Source organism: Notechis scutatus, chromosome 2 (assembly GCF_049901735.1).
Source record: "Notechis scutatus isolate UNSWTSFEM ecotype Mainland chromosome 2, rNotScu1.2, whole genome shotgun sequence".
Classification (NCBI taxonomy): Eukaryota; Metazoa; Chordata; class Lepidosauria; order Squamata; family Elapidae; genus Notechis; species Notechis scutatus.
Window position 1 is genome coordinate 63816830 of NC_142010.1, and position 21060 is coordinate 63837889.

Below are 21060 nucleotides of genomic sequence, written 5' to 3' on the forward strand. Positions count from 1 at the left end.
TATAATGGAATTTAAAGATACATTTTTGAATATCAAATTTTTCACTACATTTATTGCTTCCAGGTAGATCGCTTCATATTTGAAGGAGCTGAGATCCCACTAGTTCCATCTTGTGCAGTCTTCATCACAATGAACCCTGGCTATGCTGGTCGCACTGAATTACCTGATAATTTAAAGGTAATGGTGCTGAAAGTTACAAAAATACTACATATATTACCTTCATTTGAATTTAAACCTCTTCCATTTTCTTTGTGTGATCATTAGAAATTATGTGGAGAGTGGAGGGGCCATCAAAAACAGGCAAGGAAGAATACAGGTGAAACTTGAAAAATTAGAATATCGTGCAAAAGTTCATTTATTTCAGTAATGCAACTTAAAAGCTGAACCTAATATATGAGATAGACTCATTACATGCAAAGCAAGATAATTCAAGCCATGATTTGTCATAATTGTGATGATTATGGCTTACAGCTCATGAAAACCCCAAATCCACAATCTCAGAAAATTAGAATATTGTGAAAAGGTTCAATATTCTAGGCTCAAAGTGTCCCACTCTAATTAGCTAATTAAGCCATAACACCTGCAAAGGATTCCTGAGCCTTTAAATGGTCTCTCAGTCAGGTTCAGTAGGAATCACAATCATGAGAAAGACTGCTGACCTGACAGTTGTGCAGAAAACCATCATTGACACCCTCCATAAGGGGGGAAAGCCTCAAACGGTAATTGCAAATGAAGTTGGATGTTCCCAAAGTGCTGTATCAAAGCACATTAATAGAAAGTTATATGGAAGGGAAAAGTGTGGAAGAAAAAGGTGCACAAGCAGCAGGGATGACCACAGCCTGGGGAGGATTGTCAGGAAAAGGTCATTCAAAAGTGTTGGGGACTTTCACAAGGAGTGAACTGAGGCTGGAGTCAGTGCATCAAGAAACATCACACACAGACGGATCCTGGACATGGGCTTCAAATGTCGTATTCCTCTTGTCAAGCCGCTGCTGAAAAAACAAACAACGTCAAAAGTGTCTTACCTGGGCTAAAGAAAAACAGAACTGGTCTGTTGCTCAGTGGTCCAAGGTCCTCTTTTCTGATGAGAGCAACTTTTGCATCTCATTTGGAAACCAAGGACCCAGAGTCTGGAGGAAGAATGGAGAGGCCCACACTGCAAGATGCTTGAAGTCCAGTGTGAAGTTTCCACAGTCTGTGTTGATTGGGGGAGCCATGTCATCTGCTGGTGTTGGTCCACTGTGCTTCATTAAGTCCAGGGTCAACACAGCCATTTACCAGGAGATTTTGGAGCACTTCATGCTTCCTTCCACAGATTAGCTTTATGGGGATGCTGACTTCATTTTCCAGCAGGAATGGCACCTGCCCACACTGCCAAAAGCACCAAAACCTGGTTCAATGACCGTGGAATTACTGTGCTTGATTGGCCAGCAAACTCGCCTGACCTGAACCCCATAGAGAATCTATGGGGCATTGCCAAGAGAAAGATGAGACACATGAGACCGAACAATGCAGAAGAGCTAAAGGCTGCTATTGAAGCGTCCTGGTCTTCCATAACACCTCAGCAGTGCCACAGGCTGATAGCTTCCATGCCACGCTGCATTGAGGCAGTAATTGCTGCAAAAGGGGCTCAAACCAAGTACTGAGTACATATGCATGCTTATACTTTTCAGAGGTCCGATATTGTTCTATGTACAATCCTTGTTTTATTGATTGCATGTAATATTCTAATTTTCTGAGATTGTGGATTTGGGGTTTTCATGAGCTGTAAGCCATAATCATCACAATTATAACAAATCATGGCTTGAATAATCTTGCTTTGGATGTAATGAGTCTACCTCATATATTAGTTTCACCTTTTAAGTTGCATTATTGAAATAAATGAACTTTTGCACGATATTCTAATTTTTCAAGTTTCACCTGTAGAATTGAGATATCTCAGTTCAAGAGATCACTAACAAAGTGTGGCAAAAAAAATTAGAGGAAAGTATATGAGGACAAATAAACTGAGGTTGACTCCTGATAAAACAAAAAATATGTGGATTGATAGTTCTTGGCTTTGGGAATTGGGGGATGTAAGAGCCTAAATGTGCTATAATTTTTTTTTCCTGGATAGTGACGTCCTAGCAACAGTTCACAAAGTCTCTTCTTCACATTTAGATTACTGTAATGTATTCTATGTGAAGCTACCCTTAAACTTGATCCACGATGTGCAGCTGATACAGAATGTAGTGCCCAGGTTGCTGAATGGTATAACTATATTATCCCTTTTGCTAAAACTAACTTGATTTTGGCAGCTAAATAATACCAAACAAAAGGTTTCCTTTTGACATACAATATGAGGTCCTAAGCTACTTGGAACAAGGATAGTTATTAGATCACCCTCACTTTTACAGACATGGGTAGATTTCTAATTTTATTTTATGCCATCTTTATTTTAATAAATAACTCAGAGGTGATCAGACCTGATACATCTTCCTCCTTCTATTTTCCCCACAACAACATTCCTGAATCAGTGCATATTTCTATAAACTTTATAGAACTGACAGAAAGATATGCTGGGAAAGTGTTGCTTTTTATAGCAAGAAACATATAAAAGCTAACATGCAATATACAAAATATTGACACTGGATTCTTTCACAGAATCACTATAGTTTATAATATCTGACCACAAATATAAATTAGATCTAGAAATATGCTATCGAATAAAAAACTGAGGAAGATAAATGTGAAATTGCTAACTTCTTAACAAAAACATGTGCCATATTCTTCAGTGGAAGAGCATTGGAAGGTAGCTGAATGTGACATCAATTTTTTAAAAAGGACTAAGAGATAAAAAGAGAACATATTGTTCAGTTGGCTTAATGTCCCTAGGAAAGGGATTGGAAACAAACCTGACAATCACATACTATTCCAATTACCTTGTTTAAAAAAAGAATATGATCCAGATTAAAAAAACAAAGAAGACAGCAATGAAAATTACCAAGAGTTTGACCATCTTCCCTACAAAGAAAAATTAGAATCTTTGGGATTTCATCAGCTAAAAATGTAGGAAGACATAAATAAGCATACAGTAGAAAATAATGAAGAAAGTAGACAGGGAACTCTAGGATTGGGGCCATTAAATGAAGATGAGGGAAGGAGATTTAGAACAGACAAAAGAAAACACTTCTTCATATCGTAAATAATCTGTGAAATTCATTATTATAAAATGTAGCACAGGCTACTTACTTCATCAGCTTTAAATGGAAATAATATTGATTTAAATGAAGAAGGCAATGCTATCAAGGACTATTAATTTTGAGACTCCATGGAACCTTTAGATTGATGGTAGCATGCCTTCAGATACCACTTGCAGGAAAATAAGATCTCCATACCTCTTTTAGGCACTCTAGAGACTTCATTGGCCATCATGAGAAACAAAATGCTGACTATTGTGATCCAGCAGGGATATTTTTAAAATATTCTTAAAGGTAATGGTATAATTCCCACTAAATTAAATTATATATTCCAGGCTCTTTTTCGTCCAGTGGCCATGATGGTTCCAGATTATTCCATGATTGCTGAGATTTCTCTGTATTCTTTTGGGTTCAATGAGGCCAAAGTTTTGGCAAAGAAGATCACTACCACTTTCAAATTGTCTTCTGAACAACTCAGTTCTCAGGTAAATATGCATTTCCATCAATTTGGTAATTCATACCTGAATGAGGAAGACATAGGAGCTATCTGTTTCTTTGATCTTTTGACATTGATCATACACAAACATTAAAACATGAGATTTGCTTTGAACAAGTACATACTACTTTTCTTCTTTAGAAATATGATTCAACTGCAGCTGAAGTAGGAGGTTCTTTTACAAATTACTTTTCTAAACTTAACTAAACAGATAATTACCTTTCCAATACAGTTCCTGCTTTAACAGCTTGTCGTTTTTCATATATATATATATATATATATGTACCATAGGATCATTATGATTTTGGAATGAGAGCTGTGAAGACTGTGATTTCAGCAGCTGGCAATCTCAAAAGAGAAAATCCAATCATGAATGAGGCAAGTTCTTCTTGAGAATATTGCACTGTTAGTAGGATGTCTCTTTGTACTATGGAGAATGACCTTTAAAATAATTAAAACATAGTTAAATACCACTTCCCCTCTTATGTCTGAAAATTGTTAAAGTATTTAGATTATTATATCATAATTATATCATAATACTATTCAGATGAACATTTAAATAAATAAATAATAGTTCAGAAGCATAATAGCATTTTAGCATTTTAAAACATTTATTCATCTCATTAAGTTTTAACCTATCTTATATTCAGTTGAATGTTCAAAGAGGCTAACAGCAGCAAAAAGATAAACTTAATTACAGATAGCCATTGACTTACGACCATAGTTGAACCTGGAATTTAAGTTGTAAGACATTACAATTATTAAGTGTTTATTAAGTCATATGACCCCCCTCACTCAGGACTGCAATCCCACCTCTTCCTGTTGCAACCATTAAGCATGGGTCATTAAGCAGATGGAATAAAGAATTGCCTATCAAAGGGAGGCAGGCAGTTCCTCTCCATACCCAGAAGGAAACTACAGTGGTGGGCTGAAGGGGAAAAAAAGCTTCTTTTCTCCAGCCAGTGCTGCAGTTCCCATAGGAGATGTCTTGTGCCTGATAATTCCCCTTCCCTCTGTGGACAGAAGAGAATATCCAAACAGGATTTTGGCACGAAACATTTACAGCATGGGGCATTTGGTGCCAGCCCCCAGAAATGACAGGGAGTCCTCTCATTTCTGGGGACCAGTTGCAAAACACCCCTTATTGCGAATGCCCTGTGCCAAAACCCTGCTTAGATTTCAGGGACCTTTTTCATCTAACCTCCTTGACAATAAAAGTGCTGCTTCAGTTGATTTCTTCCTCTCTCTACCAAGTAGCATATCGGTCTCAAGGAAGCTAGGTGAAAAAAATTCATCCCCAAAGCCAAGCGGGATGTCCCACTTGGATTTTGTGGCAGACCATTTTCAGCCAGCCCCCAGAAGAAGTCCTTTGGGCAGGCAACAGTGGCTTGTGACTTTCCCTGCTGGTTTCCCGATGGGAGAGAACATTGCACATGGCAACTGAACGATTGTGGGGTATTTGGCAGCCCACCATAAATGTGACGAGGTTGCAAAATGCTCAGGTCACAACCATTTCATTGCAGGGGTACTGAATGGCCATAAGTTCAGGGAAGCTTTGTAAACCCCTTTTTAATTTCAAATGGTGGCTGAACGATTGATCATTAAGTAAGGATTACATGTAATGATTTATAATTAAAATATTAAGAATTGACAACACCTGGCTGATTAAGGGAAGACTTGAAAAATATGGGTTATGTTGATATTTGCATTCCCAAAGATGATCTGTAATAGACTCAGTAGGTCTTATTTCTGAATAAGTATTGTATAAGCATGTATAAATAAGTAATGTTCCTCTTTTACTTTACAATACCTGTTGATTTTATTCCAGTGTAAAGCTTCATATTATAGCAGTGTGCATATAGCACAAATTATTTCATTGCACCTGACTCTTGTAAAATGTATTTCTTATAATTTTCATTGATGAGATAATAATAAATTAAAATTATCTCAAAATATTAATTTCCTTCCTATACATATAGTAATTTAATCCGTATATGATATTGGAACTAGATATAAGATAGAACAGACCCATTCTTACTGCATCTGCTGACCATCCAAACTGAAACAAATAACAGTTTTGTAAAATACTTTACTTATCATTAATACTTAGCCATTGAGGGCAAAGCTGATCATGCTGATAGGAACATAATTTCCTAATATTTTCTTTTGATGGTTTCTAGGAAATGATTTGCTTAAGGGCTATCAAAGATGTCAATGTTCCTAAATTCCTGCAAGATGATCTCAAGCTGTTCAATGGTATAATTTCTGACCTATTTCCCATGATCAAAGAAGAAACTATTGACTATGGCATTTTGGAGGAAGCAATTCACAAATGCTGTATAAAAGACAATTTGAAAGATGTTGATGGTATGCAAAATATATACTATCTATTTTTTTCACCATACGTTGTATTACTCTCACATTTAAAATATTGCCATTCTTGCTACATAACAGAAAAGCATTGCAGATGGAGGAGGTTTGAGTAATTTGTCATCCCACAGTCTATAATTCAAGCTTCCTGCTTCAGCTCATATATCAATTTGTGAGAATAATGTTGTTAATGCTCACATGAGCAACCTATGTAAAATATTTTGCCTTTATTTCAGTGGAAAAGTTAATCTTAATACTCCAAAAAGATTGTAAATTAAAATTGTCTATCTATGAGCAATTATTAATACTCTATTCTACAGCTCAGAGGCTCCTAAATTTTTTGGTAGAAAATTGGGCAAGGTACAGTGAGTTCAATTGAGAGCCAGGTTAGTGTAGTGGTTAAGGCATCAGGCTAGAAACTGGAAGACTGTGAGTTCTAGTCCTGCCTTTGGTACAAAGCCAGCTGAAGGCCCGCCTGGGCCAGTCATTCTCTCTCATCCCTAGGAAGGAGGCAATGGTAAACCATTTCTGAAAAACCTTGTCAAAGAAACTTGCAGAGATTTGTCTAGGCAGTCTCTGACAATTGAACATGATTGAATGAGGGGGGGAAAAGCTCTTATGCAGATTATGTGATATAGAGTGAGGAACCCATCATTTATCTAAAGAAAAGAAAAAAGAAAACATAAATAAATTCAATTCCCCTCTCCCCAGATTTCATTTGAGATCCAGATTCTTTATATTTTCAAAAGAGTTGGCTAAAATACTGAAGAGTGAGGGCAATAGGGCACACTTGGAACTTGAAGTTGTTGCTGGTTTTTTTTAATAATTTTTTAATTTTATTTTTATTACAAACATATCTTCTTCCATTTGACGACGTTTCATCTGAATACAAATCTCTTGTGCAATACAGTTGGTATTTACAGTCATATTCATTACATTAGTATTATTCTCTAATCTTATCTTAATATACTTAATATCTCTATCCCTTTACCCTTCTTCTTACCTTATTTACTTCTATTAAGATATCTACTATACTTCAACATCCTTAACTAATTGAACTTGATGTTATTTATTGATGTGAAACTATATAGCATTTGCTATTACAATTTGCAGCCAAGAGCCAGGTATTTTCAACTAATAATATAAATAATAAATTATTAAAACATCAGTGCATTTTAAGAAGAGCAAATAATATTTTTGATAATAAAACTGTGATGGTGGTGGGCAAGTTGCCAAGTGTATTTTCTTAGAAAGAATTTATGCAAGAAGCTTTTTAAAAGCTCATTGATAGAAGCAGTTATATACCATATCATATTTTGGTATCTAAGCCAAAACTACTAAAGAATTAAGTAAACATGCTGCTGACATCTCATGTCCTATCCTATGAGGACAGAGGTTTCCTATATAGGTCATCCAAATTCATGGCAGGCTTTCCAAGGCATTGCTGCCTGAATTTACCACTCTGCAGCCAGTAAAAGCCACCAGGAGGCATTTCTGGTCTGAATCTTATTTTACTCCAGGTTTCATCACCAAGTGTATTCAGCTGTATGAAACAACTGTGGTACGGCACGGCCTCATGCTGGTGGGGCCCACAGGCTCTGGAAAAACAAAGGTAAGCATTGCTGAAGACGTGTTGTGATAGAACAAGAAAGAGAACTAACTCCAGAAATTTCCTCCAGCACTGTCAATTTCTTTTGCTTAATCTTCTCTTGCTAAATACGGTAGCAGCCTCTATTGGAGAGCTTTGAAATAAACAGGCTAGGATTAAAGGGCTAAACTGAATCTACATGTTGTTTGGAAGAGCCTCATTAAGAAGGTGAGTATGGATGACTTTAAGCCTCCAGAGCATTAGCAAGAGTTTGATATTATATTCTTGGCCAGCATGTCATTGACATTCAGAAATGTGGGGTCACTCTCTTTTTCTATTTCTTTTCTGATTGTGTCTGCTTTTTATAAATCTTAATTGTGCCAAAACCTTGGATAAGGTCCTGCATTACTACTTTATATTGTTAAAGATTCATGGTGAATTTGGGCTACTGTCTTCGTCTTGAAAGAGATGCTTATGATGCTTCCTTCTATTTTCTTCAGTGTTATAAAGTTTTGGCAGCTGCAATGTCATCTTTGAAAGGTCGGCCTTCAGTCAGTGGTGGAAATTATGAAGCTGTCAATTACTTTATACTGAATCCTAAATCTATAACTATGGGCCAGCTATATGGAGAGTTTGACTTGTTAACTCATGAATGGTAAAAGACAAAACTTCTCTTTCTCTTTTCTGTGTTAATTGGGTTTTATATTTCTTCTTTTCAGGAATTAAAATGGAAACTTAAGAAAACTTTCTGAAAATTCTAAATAATTTAACTGCAAAAAATTCAGGCTTGATCCAGTAAAAGTTAAGCATCTGATTTATTTTCTGCCAATATTCATATGACTTTGAATATTTAACTTTGGTTGGATCACACCTTTTCTTTTGAGCTTTCAACATTTTTGTATATATTTAATGAAGTAGTTCTTTCATAATAGTGCTGCTGTGATTGAGTCATTCTGAGTCGTTCCTTTTAAAAAATTGATTAAGTCACTTTGTGAGATAATTATTTGAGAAGCAGAAAAAATGTGATTAATCAGTCATTAATGTAATGTATCCATTCTGATATAAAATCCATCTCTTCATTTTTTCATTAGCTATAATTTTTAATCTAAATAGAGAAAAGCAAAAAGCATTTGGGAAATCCCATCTACTCCCAACACCACCCTTCACAGTCATCTTTTCACTCTCTGGGTTAAAGGTTTCCTGGTACATTAAGTAGAACAGATTCTGTGGATTACTGTACTTATTGTACAACTATATGCAGTATACTTTACATAGTATATTGGAGAGCGTCCTGTTTAAGAATGAGACAATAAGGATATTTATATGCTGGAACATCAATTTTACTGCTCCTCTTTTACTTACTGTATCAAATGTATATTTCTGTTACCAAACATTTAACCCTGTGCAGATACGAAAAGCTGTGCTGAGTAAACATCTTATAGCTTTACTCACAAGCTTCTTAGATATGGGCACATATTTACTCAAGTTTTCTTTAGCAAATTGTGGTTGAGTGTGTGGACTAATTTACAGTATAGTTTTTGCTTAAAGGTTGATATATAAATCCATCTGAATGAGCAAAAACAATAATTGCAACAGCCATAAAAGCTTCTTCATGGGTATGAAACCATCTGCTCTCTCCAATAATAATTATAATAGTTTACACTGATAGAGATAAAATGTTGGCCTAAATCCAGTTGGCCTAAATCCAGTAGCCTTTGGGGCTTGATATATATATATATGTATGTATAAATATGTATGTGTGTGTATTTATGTATGTATATATAAGAATACACACACACACACACACACACACACACACACACACACACACATATATATATATATATATATATATATATATATATATATATATGCAGGTCTTGGCGTGTTAGGGTCTTTTCCCGTGTAAGATTGAGAGTATCTTGACAATGTTTCAATGAGGTCCCACTCGCCTTCTTCAGGCTGGTGCTTTCGGCTTCGTGCTTGTGTGAGCCCAAGCATGTATATGTATATGTATACTTATACTTATACGTATGTATATGTATATATGTATATAAAAACTGATACCGCAGGTATATTTTTATGTACCTGATACTACAAAGTTAGCAAATAGGAAACTGTATTCTAAAAGAAAGTTTCCTTCTGCAGCACAACTTCTCAACTTCCTCTTTGACTTCCCGCATCTTTAAATCTCTTGATAAGATATATAATGCTTTTATAAAATATATGAGATTCAAAAAAAGTCTGCAACTGTTAAAGGCTTGAGTATTTCTCCCTCTAATTTCATAGGACAGATGGGATCCTCCCTGCTCTCATTCGGGTAGGAGCTGTTGCCACTGATAAAAAAAAGAAATGGTACATGTTCGATGGTCCCGTGGATGCGGTTTGGATTGAAAATATGAACACTGTGCTGGATGACAACAAGAAACTCTGCCTTAGTTCTGGTGAAATAATTAAACTAACAGAGGTATTTTCTCTCTCTCTCTCTTTTGTTTCATTACACAATCTCAATATACATTCATATCCATTCATAAACAGCTTCCAATTCATCCATATGTTTGTTTTTAAAAAGGTTCCCTCACATTAAAGAGAGATAAAGAAATAGATAAGTACAGATATATGATTTGACAAGCAAGGTCATGATTGTTGGTTTTTACTTTTTCTTAGGAACCTTTCCTACTTTTTAATATATAAAAGATAACATTTTAATTTAAAATATATTTTATTCATTTATTTGATATGAGTTTGCTGCTCATCTTACTGCCCAGGTATCAAAGATGCAAAACAAATTAAAAAAACAAAGTAACTAAAATACAGGTAGCAATATTAATATCCTAAATATGTAGGTCAAAAATGTACATATATAATATCAGGCCAATCTCCTTATGCTGCGTCACCTGTAAAGTCATGGAATCAATTATTAACCAATCCATCATCCTCCACTTAGAGACAAATAACCTACTCTCCAATAAACAATTTGGTTTCAGAAAAAAACTATCCTGTAATCTACAACTCCTACACTGCAAAAACATATGGACGACACAACTCGACCAGGGCAAAGCAATAGACGCAATCTACATAGACTTCTGTAAAGCCTTTGATTCAGTGGTACACGACAAACTACTCCTAAAAATAAAATCCTATGGTATCTCTGGACAACTGAATAACTGGATAGAAGCATTCCTGTCAAACAGACAACAAATGGTCAAAATCGGAAGCGTCCTATCAAATCCAGTACCTGTCAATAGTGGTGTCCCCCAAGGCAGTGTTCTAGGACCAACTCTCTTCATACTCTACATAAACGACCTCTGTGATCATATTAAGAGCAATTGCGTTCTCTTCGCTGATGATGTAAAGCTGTTCAATACCACAGACAATACTGCTACCCTACAAAAAGATCTTGACTATGTATCAGAATGGTCAAACAAATGGCAACTTCAAATCTCAACAAATAAATGCTCTGTCTTACATATTGGCAAAAAAAATCAGAAAATAAAATACAAGCTGAATAGTCAAGAACTTGTTGATGACCCAAGCTCTGTAAAGGACCTTGGAATACTCATCTCTAATGATCTAAGTGCTAGAGCCCACTGCAACTACATAGCCAAAAAGGCATTAAGAGTTGTTAACCTAATCCTACGTAGCTTTTTCTCTGGTAATATCACACTACTAACCAGAGCATACAAAACATTTGCTAGACCAATACTCGAATACAGTTCATCAGTCTGGAACCCACATTACGTATCTGATATTAGCACAATTGAGAAAGTCCAGAAATATTTCACAAGAAGAGTTCTCCACTCCTCTACTCATTGTAGAATACCTTATGCCACCAGACTTGAAATTCTAGAACTAGAAAACCTTGAATTACGTTGTCTTCGGTCTGACTTAAGCATGGTATATAAAATCATACATTGCAATGTCCTACCTGTCAATGAATACTTCAGCTTCAACCATAACAACACAAGAGCACACAATAGATACAAACTCAAAGTTAACCGCACCAAACTTGATTGCAGGAAATACGACTTCAGCAATAGAGTGGTCAATGTCTGGAATACTCTACCCGACTCTGTAGTTTCTTCCCCAAACCCCAAAAACTTTAACCTTAGACTGTCTACTATTGACCTCACCCCTTTCCTAAGAGGTCTGTAGGGGGCGTGCATAAGTGCACCAACGTGCCTACCGTCCCTGTCCTATTGTTTCTCTTATTCTTTTATTTTTCTTATATGTACCCATTTCATGTATTCATAACTATGTATACACTTATACTTATTATCTTGTAAACAATTGGCAAATCAAATAAATAAATAAATAAATAAATAAATAAATAAATATAGCTAAAAGTAGTGTTTCTCATTAACTTCATTAATTATCTCAACAGGATTATTTCAACATTGTGGTTAAAAGGGCAAAATTAATTTGATTTTTGTAGAAGTCAAAGCTAGGACCACAACACTATTGTTTATGCCAATACTATTTTTATTAGACCCAAATTCCAGGTGCTTGAGGGATGTAAATAACTGAATTTAAGGAGCCTTCCATTTTATAAATATAATCCCATCTGTGTAATTTTGATGTGTTCCTTTGATAAAAAGCTTGGGAAAATCACTATCTTGCCTCTCATTTCCAGGCAATGACCATGATGTTTGAAGTCCAGGATTTAGCAGTGGCCTCTCCAGCTACTGTGTCTCGATGTGGCATGGTATACCTGGAGCCCAGCATCTTGGGACTAAAACCATTTGTGGAATGCTGGCTAAAAAATATTCCAGAGATTATGAAGCCATTTTCAGAGCAGCTGGCGTCACTTTTCAACAGATTCCTAGAGGTAAGCTATTGCTTGATCGTAATATTTTGATGCAATACAAACCGTATAAGTGGGTTCAAGGCTTAGCCGAGGGTGGGGGGAAAGGGGACATTAGTCCTGATTACAGAAGCTTGAGAGCAGCTAGTAGGCAGTTGGCAGGAACTTTTGCAGGAGGTAACCTTCCTCATAATTCCAATTAATTTTAATTGGTACCATAATGGTAAAGTGTTCTACAGACTGAGCCTCTGTGCACAATGGCATTTTCCCGCCTTGAAAGGCCTGAGATAATGACTGCTGCATATATGCTTCAGGGTTAATATCAGACTTTGGCATTTTTGAGTCTGGGCTCTTTTTTCACTTGTTTTGTAATGTGAGTTGTAGTTTGGTAAGAATGCTAATTTTCATGCTTGCCTGCAATCTTTCTTGGGATATTAATATTAAAACAGTAACATTGTTGTTTGGAAAGGCTCCACATCCTAAGACGCACAAGAAAATGTTTCTGATCTTTATCCCCTTGTCATTCTAAATTCAGATTAATTTATTTTCTTCCATTAACCTAGAAAAACAAATAGCTCTGAAACCTATATTTGCCATGTCATGTCTATTCCTAGCAATTATGTCAATTTCTGAACATAGCCAAATTACATGTTGCATTGGAGGTCAGTGTTTGGAGCCTCTAATACACTGCTCAAAAAAATAAAGGGAACACAAAAGTAAGACATCCTAGATCTGAATGAATGAAATATTCTTATTAAATACTTTGTTCATTACATAGTTGAATATGCTGACAACAAAATCACACAAAAATTATCAATGGAAATCAAATTTAGCAACCTATGAAGGTCTGGATTTGGAGTTACACTCAAAATTAAAGTGGAAAAAAACACTACAGGCTGATCCAACTTTGATGTAATGTCCTTAAAACAAGTCAAAATGAGGCTCAGCAGTGTGTGTGGCCTCCATATGCCTGTATGACCTCCCTACAATGCCTGGGCATGCTCCTGATGAGGTGGCGGATGGTCTCCTGAGGGATCTCCTCCCACACCTGGACTAAAGCATCCTCCAACTCCTGGACAGTCTGTGGTGCAATGTGGTGTTGGTGGATGGAGCGAGACATGATGTCCCAGATGTACTCAATTGGATTCAGGCCTGGGGAACGGGTGGGCCAGTCCATAGCATCAATGCCTTCGTCTTGTAGGAACTGCTGACACACTCCAGCCACATGAGGTCTAGCATTGTCGTGCATTAGGAGGAACCCAGGGCCAAATGCACCAGCATATGGTCTCACAAGGGGTCTGAGGATCTCATCTTGGTACCTAATGGCAGTCAGGCTACCTCTGGCAAGCACATGGAGGGCTGTGCGGCCCCTTAAAGAAATGCCACCTCACACCATTACTGACCCACTGCCAAACCGGTCATGCTGGAGGATGTTGCAGGCATCAGAACGTTCTCCACGGCGTCTCCAGACCCCGTCACGTTTGTCACATGTGCTCAGTGTGAACCTGCTTTCATCTGTGAAGAGCACAGGGCACTAGTGAATTTGCCAATCTTGGTGTTCTCTGGCAAATGCCAAACGTCCTGCATGTTGTTGGGCTGTAAGCACAACCCCCACCTGTGGACGTCGGGCCCTCATACCACCCTCATGGAGTCTGTTTCTGACCGTTTGAGCAGCCACATGCACATTTGTGGCCCGCTGGAGGTCATTTTGCAGGGCTCTGGCAGTGCTCCTCCTGTCCCTCCTTGCACAAAGACGGAGGTAGCGGTTCTGATGCTGGGTTGTTGCCCTCCTATGGGCTCCTCCATGTCTCCTGATGTACTGGCCTGTCTCCTGGTTGCGCCTCCATGCTCTGGACACTACGCTGGCAGACAAACCTTCTTGCTACAGCTCGCATTGATGTGCCATCCTGGATGAATTGCACTACCTGAGCCATTTGTGTGTGTTGTAGACTCTGTCTCATGCTACCACTAGAGTGAAAGCACGACCAGTATTCAAAAGTGACCAAACCATCAGCCAGAAAGCATGGGAACTGATAAGTGGTCTGTGGTCACCACCTGCAGAACCACTCCTTTATTGGGAATGTCTTGCTAACTGCCTATGCTTTCCACCTGTTGTCTATTCCAGTGGCCCCCAACCTTTTTTGTGCCACAGCCCGGTACCGGCATCACAAAATGATCCATGGCCCGGTACCGGCATCAGCACGCATGGCAAGGTAAGCCGAGCGACCGGCCAGCCAGACATCCCCCGCTTCTCCCCGCCACCTCCAACTCCTCCTTTGTACCTTTGTCGATGGGCTTCGGGACGGCTTTGGGATGGTCGCTCGGCTCGCCTTGCCTTTGGTGCTGAAAGAATCCTCGCGCCTTAGTTTTGTTCGAAGCCGCCCCCCCCCTTCGATGAAACTAAGGTGCGAGGATTCCTTCAGGACCCAAACGCCACTTTCCAACCGGAAAAGCTCACCGGAAGCACTTTCTCATCAAAACAAGATGGCAGCGCCCAGCAATCCGGCGGCCCGGTAGAAAATGTTCCACGGACCGGTCCGGGGCCCGGTGGTTGGGGACCCCTGGTCTATTCCATTTGCACAACAGCATGTGAAATTGATTGTCAATCAGTGTTGCTACCTAAGTGGACAGTTTGATTTCACAGAAGTGTGATTGACTTGGAGTTACATTGTGTTGTTTAAGTGTTCCCTTTATTTTTTAGAGCAGTGTATAATTTTATTTTTTGTAAAATTTGCTGCAACAAGAGCTTGATTTGGATTTTGACTGTAGTGTAGGTTTGGCAGTTTTAACATTTTTTTTCATGTGTTCCATATCCTCAGTCCATCACAATGTACAGATGACTGACTGTGAATGCCCTGAGCTGCAAAGAATGGATATTAATGTAGAAGATTTAAAATTCAATTGTACATGTTTCATTCTTATTCATGTCAGTGTTAGTTACACCCAGCCGGGTTGCTCAGCTTCTACTATTGCCTGTTCTCTAGCTGAGCTGAAGAGTATTAAAAGTACTAGTTAAAAAGCAGTGATTATAGAAGAGTTAGCTGCTAGAATAAAAGAGGAGGAAAACATAAAGGTTCAAGATAAATCTAAAAACAATTAACTCTGGGTCTTCCTTCATTTCAGGAATCTATCAGTTTTGTCCGAAATTCAGTGAAAGAAATAATTGCCTCCACAGATTCTAACTTGACAAAAAGCCTTCAGAAGTTATTGGACTGTTTTTTTCAGCCCTTCATTCCCATCGAGGTAGGATTACGTGATGCTCATAGTCCCAATGGAAACACTGGAATGGAAAAATTAGATATAAAGGATAGTTGCATTACAATGCATTAAGATAACAATTGTGTGCGTGTGTGTATTGTGTGTGCATGTGTAATATATAAGTGTGTGTGTGTGTGTAGCTGGATTTTGAATCCCAGCTAATTAGAATTAGAATTAGAAGAACTTTATTGTCATTGTACAAGTACAACGAAACTGTGGATGCACCCCAGCAACTGTTCGCAATACAATAAAACCAAAGCACTTATAAATGAAGATAAGAAAAATAGAATACCCACATCTCCATTTGCAATTTGAAAGTACAATATCTACGAATATACACAAAATATACATCCAACACTGACTGTAATGCTTAGCCGAGTATAATACACAAGAGATGGATCGTACTGTAATATGTTATTATACATCTGAATGGGGTATTGAGATTTCACATCTTTTCACATCTTAATAAGGTAGTGACTTCGTGTTTATTTTCGGTTCGGATGGCCCAGGGAAAGAAATTATAATGATCTTATCATTAGGAGTCCTTGGGCAATGAACCCCTAGGGTTTAACCTGCCTACCTATGATATGAGCACAACATGAATTAGGAGAGTCACACTAGATCAGATGTTGCCCAGATTAACAAGGACCACACCAGACATTGGGGAATCAGGGAATCTGATGATAAATTGGCTCCTGGAACAAATCATATGTGGGCAAAACAAGAAAAGCTGGAAATGATGAAATGCTGCTACAACAGCAGACTTAATGAGAGGGAATATATGAAACGTATGGGGGAATTGTGTATGGATAAAGACCCATGTTCATCCTAATTGAAAAATAGCTTGTTACCTAGTATTTCAACATAATGAAGAGGAACCTGCTCTACAATTTGAGATATGCCCATTACATATTATATCCAGGATTTAAGAAAACATGGAAAAACAATTGGATGTGCAGCCAACATCTGAAGTTGCAACATCACTGCCACCCTCTTCATTACAGAGTACAGCAGCTAATGTGAGGTACAAGATCTGGCTAAATTAGTTACAGTCAAGCCCTGAGACTAATTACCAAGTCTCAGTGGAGAAGTACCATCAGAGAGTATGGTAGTTGTGCCAATAAAGCCAATCTCTACTACTACTATAATTCAAACCAATGAACTGGCCTACTCTACAGCTGCTTTAATCCTGGAGATGCTTAGCTACATGATTAAGAAGAACAGCACTATGTATTGCATTGGAAAATGGGGTTGGAGGCTAAGATCAAAACAACTTGGAGAGAAGTTAGCTGGTGGATCTACAGAAGGTGTGGAAATTAAGGGTAAGTCTTGGCTACTCAAAAAATGCAAGCCTAAAGAAAGGCACTGGCTAGCAAGCTAAGCAGATACACTAGAAAAGCAAAAGTCAAGAAGATGAATGCCCTGTTCTCCAAAGAAATATCTAAGGTGTACTTACAACTCTTGTGCCACAATATAGTACAGGTAGTCCTTGTCTTATGATGATAGTGGAACTTTCCCATTATGGTTGCAAGTCATCATGATTGTTAAATGAGATAACCATATGATTACTTCACTTAAAGGCTCTCACCCTTGCTCCCCCAATAAGGTTGTTAAGCAGACCACCAGGTGCCTCAGGGGTGAGGCCCTGGGAATTGTTAAAGACATAACATCTTAACAATTTCTGTTATTTAAGAAGACAAAAAAACCACAACCCTCTGGCTGACTATATATCGCAGCTCAAGGAATTGGCATTTCTTTTTGCAATAAAAGAATTTCCCAATTGTCATTTTGTTGACACTTACTTGTTTAGATTGTACTGAATCTTTCACAATTCCTCTCAAGCATTAATCTCTGTTGTTGCTTCTGTAAGTTTCTTAATTCATCTGGAGGTTCTTGTTCTGTTAAAGAATCTCAAGAGACTGACAAAATTTATATGTGGTCAGTGTTGAAGAAGCTTGTTTTCAGTTAATAATGCCTCCATCTCCCCTCAGGCATTTCCTATTTGCAGTTGTATAGAAGTTTTCCTTAAGCACTTTCACAACACAATATTCTCTCACATACTTATCCCAAGGCCTCATCATAGCAACTGATCATGTAATTTACATATTGATTTTACACAATACATATTACATATTTCCATATTCACTTTACAGAAGATAATGTAGAAAAGGCACTACATTACCTAAAACCATCCCTATTTATTGGCCCCAACGAATTATTTGCGTACTTCTTCAAAAAGCTCTGCCATATCGGAACCCCTAAGCATTATATATGAAATATCATTCAGAACCAGTTCCTTACCGAACCTATGGTCCTTAGCTACGGTCATCCCTATCTTCAAAAAAGGTGACCCCAGCCTGGTTGAAAACTACAGACCAATCTCACTGTGTTGTGTCACGTGCAAAGTCATGGAATCAATCATTAACCAATTCATCACCCTCCACTTAGTGTCAAACAACCTACTCTCCAAAAAACAATTTGGGGAAAAATGTCCTGCAATCTTCAACACCTACCCTGCAAAAACATATGGACTACTCTACTTGACCAGGGTAAAGCTATAGACGTGATTTACATAAACTTCTGCAAAGCCTTTGATTCAGTGGTACATGACAAACCACTGTTAAAACTAAACTCTTATAGCATTTCTGGATCCCTTCATCAATGGATTGCTGCATTCCTGTCAAACAAGCAACAAATAGTAAAAATAGGGAGCGCAATATCAAACCCTGCTCCAGTTAACAGCGGTGTCACCCAAGGCAGCATTCTAGGACCCACTCTCTTTATACTCTATATAAATGACCTTTGCGATCACCTTATAAGCAACTGCATCCTCTTCGCGGATGACGTAAAACTATTCAACACCACCGACAATGCTACTGTCCTTCAAAGCGACCTTGATTATGTGTCTGAATGGTCAAACAATTGGCAACTCCAAATCTCAACCAACAAATGCTCTGTCCTTCACATTGCTTAAAAAAATCAGTACACCAAATACAAACTAGGCGGATATGACCTTGTTGATGATCCTCACTCTGTCAAGGACCATGGAGTACTCGTATCAAATTACCTAAGTGCCAGAGCTCACTATAACAGCATTGCCAAAAAGGCATTAAGAGTTGTAAATCTAATCTTAAGAAGCTTCTCCTCCAGAAATATTGAATTGCTAACTAGAGCATACAAAACTTTTGCTAGACCAATACTCGAATATAGCTCATCAGTCTGGAATCCGAACTGTATATCAGACATTAATACAATTGACCGAGTCTAGAAGTATTTCACAAGAAGAGTACTACACTCCACTGCTCACAACACAATACCCTATATCACCAGGCTTGAGATTTTGGGCTTGGACAACCTTGAACTACGCTGCCTATGGTTGGACTTAAGCGTAGCACACAAAATTATCTGCTACAATGTCCTACCAGTCAATGACTACTTCAGCTTCAACCATAACAATACAAGAGCACACAACAGATACAAACTCAATGTAAACCGCTTCAAACTTGATTGCAGAAAGTACGACTCCAGCAACAGAGTGGTCAATGCCTGGAATGCACTACCTGACTCTGTTGTTACATCCTCTAACCCCCACTCCTTTAACCTCAAACTATCCACTATTGACCTCAGCCTATTCCTAAGAGGTCTGTAAGGGGCATGCATAAGTGCACAATCGTGCCTACTGTCCCTGTCCTATTGTCCCCATTTATTCGTACCTATTTCCAGTATCCTTACTCATGTTTATACTTATATTTATTATCTTGTAAGCAATTGAAAATAAAATAAATAAAAGAAAAGAAAGAAAGAGAGAAGAAAGAAAGAAAGAAAGAAAGAAAGAAAGAAAGAAAGAAAGAAAGAAAGAAAGAAAGAAAGAAAGAAAGAAAGAAAGAAAGAAAGAAAGAGAAAGAGAAATTGGGAGGGGAAGTTGCTGCATAGTTTGAATGGTAACATGTACACATGTTGTTAGTTCCCTTTATTAAATTTTGCCATTCATCAACATTTGTTATTGCTTCAATCCCCCCCCCCCACACACACATTGTTCTTTCATACATTAATTGGAGCTCCAAAAGAGCTGTTTTCTCCTTTATCTGTTTCCTAGTATCCAGTTCTACCTTGCACTGAGAATCCAATCAAGGGTTTCCTCAACTGTGATCAATTTATAGCAGTTTCCACAGAGGGATAAGGCTAGCTGTCTTAGCACAGAAAGACAAGGATATATAGGTTGGATATACCTGCTTCAAGTGTTCTAGATCTTTCATAATATTTCTGCCAAAGTCTTGGCCTTCTTCAGCTGGCTTCAGTATGTGAGAGTCTCAGAGTGGCAGAAGGAATCAGGAACTATTGCTGAAATCAGCTTTCTGTGGATCAGATTATTACTTCCCTCTTCAACCTTTGATTATCACATTCCATCCACATTGCCTAAATTGTTGAGGAAACTGTTGAGGAAACTGTTGAGGAACCAACAAGTTTTTCCATTAAAAAAAAACTAACGACGGCCGGCAGAAACTTCTCCAGAAAGGAAACAGTTATATTATCAAAAGTCTAGCCAGAAGATGAGTAAGATCTGAGCGATTGTGAGTGTCTCCCAATCCAAGAAAATTATATTTGTGCAGTCCAAATTGTGTAGCAGTTCTGTCTGGAAGAATGAGACCATATCCAGAACTACACAAGGAAGGTCCTGGGATCCAAGAGATCCTAACATCAACAAAATCTTACTAGGATTGGGCTGAAGACTATACTTCCCATGCAAAACCCCACAAACTCTAGATAAAAGAATCCAGGTGGCCTCGGCTAGTCAGCAAGGAGTAGGCTTGTATATCTGATTATCATCTATATAGTGATTATCACTCCATACTAGCAGATGATCTCACCCAGCAGTTTCATGTAGATAAATACTAATGGAAAGAGGCTAGAGTCCTATGAAATATCACAAATAGAGGTCTCGGTTTTTCCTATTCACGCCATCTGGAATTCCATATCTCTTTGTGATAAATCACAGGAATCTATCTCATCTAAATCTTGAACCTTACACAGCCGGATTGGCAATAAGTAGGATTGCTTTTGTCTTTCAGGCTGCCCAAAAGTCATTAGTGCCACATATAAAGCCACATATATTTATATCTTACAAAGCCACATATATTTATTTCTCTGTCCAATCTATATAACTACCCATCTACTCAAGAAACTTTGGCAGCAAACAAATTAAAAAGAATTCCATTAAGCCTAAAAAAAAACATAATTATTTGGAAACTCATTTAAACCACAAAACCAAACCAAATCCTGTACGGAAATTCTAGAGCCCTTCCCCCACATGCTAACATTGAACACCGTGCCTGAAATTGGGATGTCAACATGGCACCCTTCCTAC

At 37.9% G+C, this 21060-nt stretch overlaps 1 protein-coding gene across 1 annotated transcript in view; it reads left to right on the plus strand.

Moving 5' to 3' along the window:
- The window catches only part of DNAH1 (dynein axonemal heavy chain 1), a 225215-nt gene that overhangs the window by 130292 nt on the left and 73863 nt on the right, over positions 1 to 21060 (plus strand). The window contains exons 31-39 of the mRNA XM_087954929.1: positions 64 to 177; positions 3515 to 3664; positions 3967 to 4053; positions 5856 to 6042; positions 7566 to 7657; positions 8134 to 8288; positions 9923 to 10100; positions 12267 to 12461; positions 15561 to 15680. Of these exons, the coding sequence (XP_087811055.1) occupies positions 64 to 177; positions 3515 to 3664; positions 3967 to 4053; positions 5856 to 6042; positions 7566 to 7657; positions 8134 to 8288; positions 9923 to 10100; positions 12267 to 12461; positions 15561 to 15680 (1278 nt within the window). The remainder of the gene's footprint in view (positions 1 to 63; positions 178 to 3514; positions 3665 to 3966; positions 4054 to 5855; positions 6043 to 7565; positions 7658 to 8133; positions 8289 to 9922; positions 10101 to 12266; positions 12462 to 15560; positions 15681 to 21060) is intronic.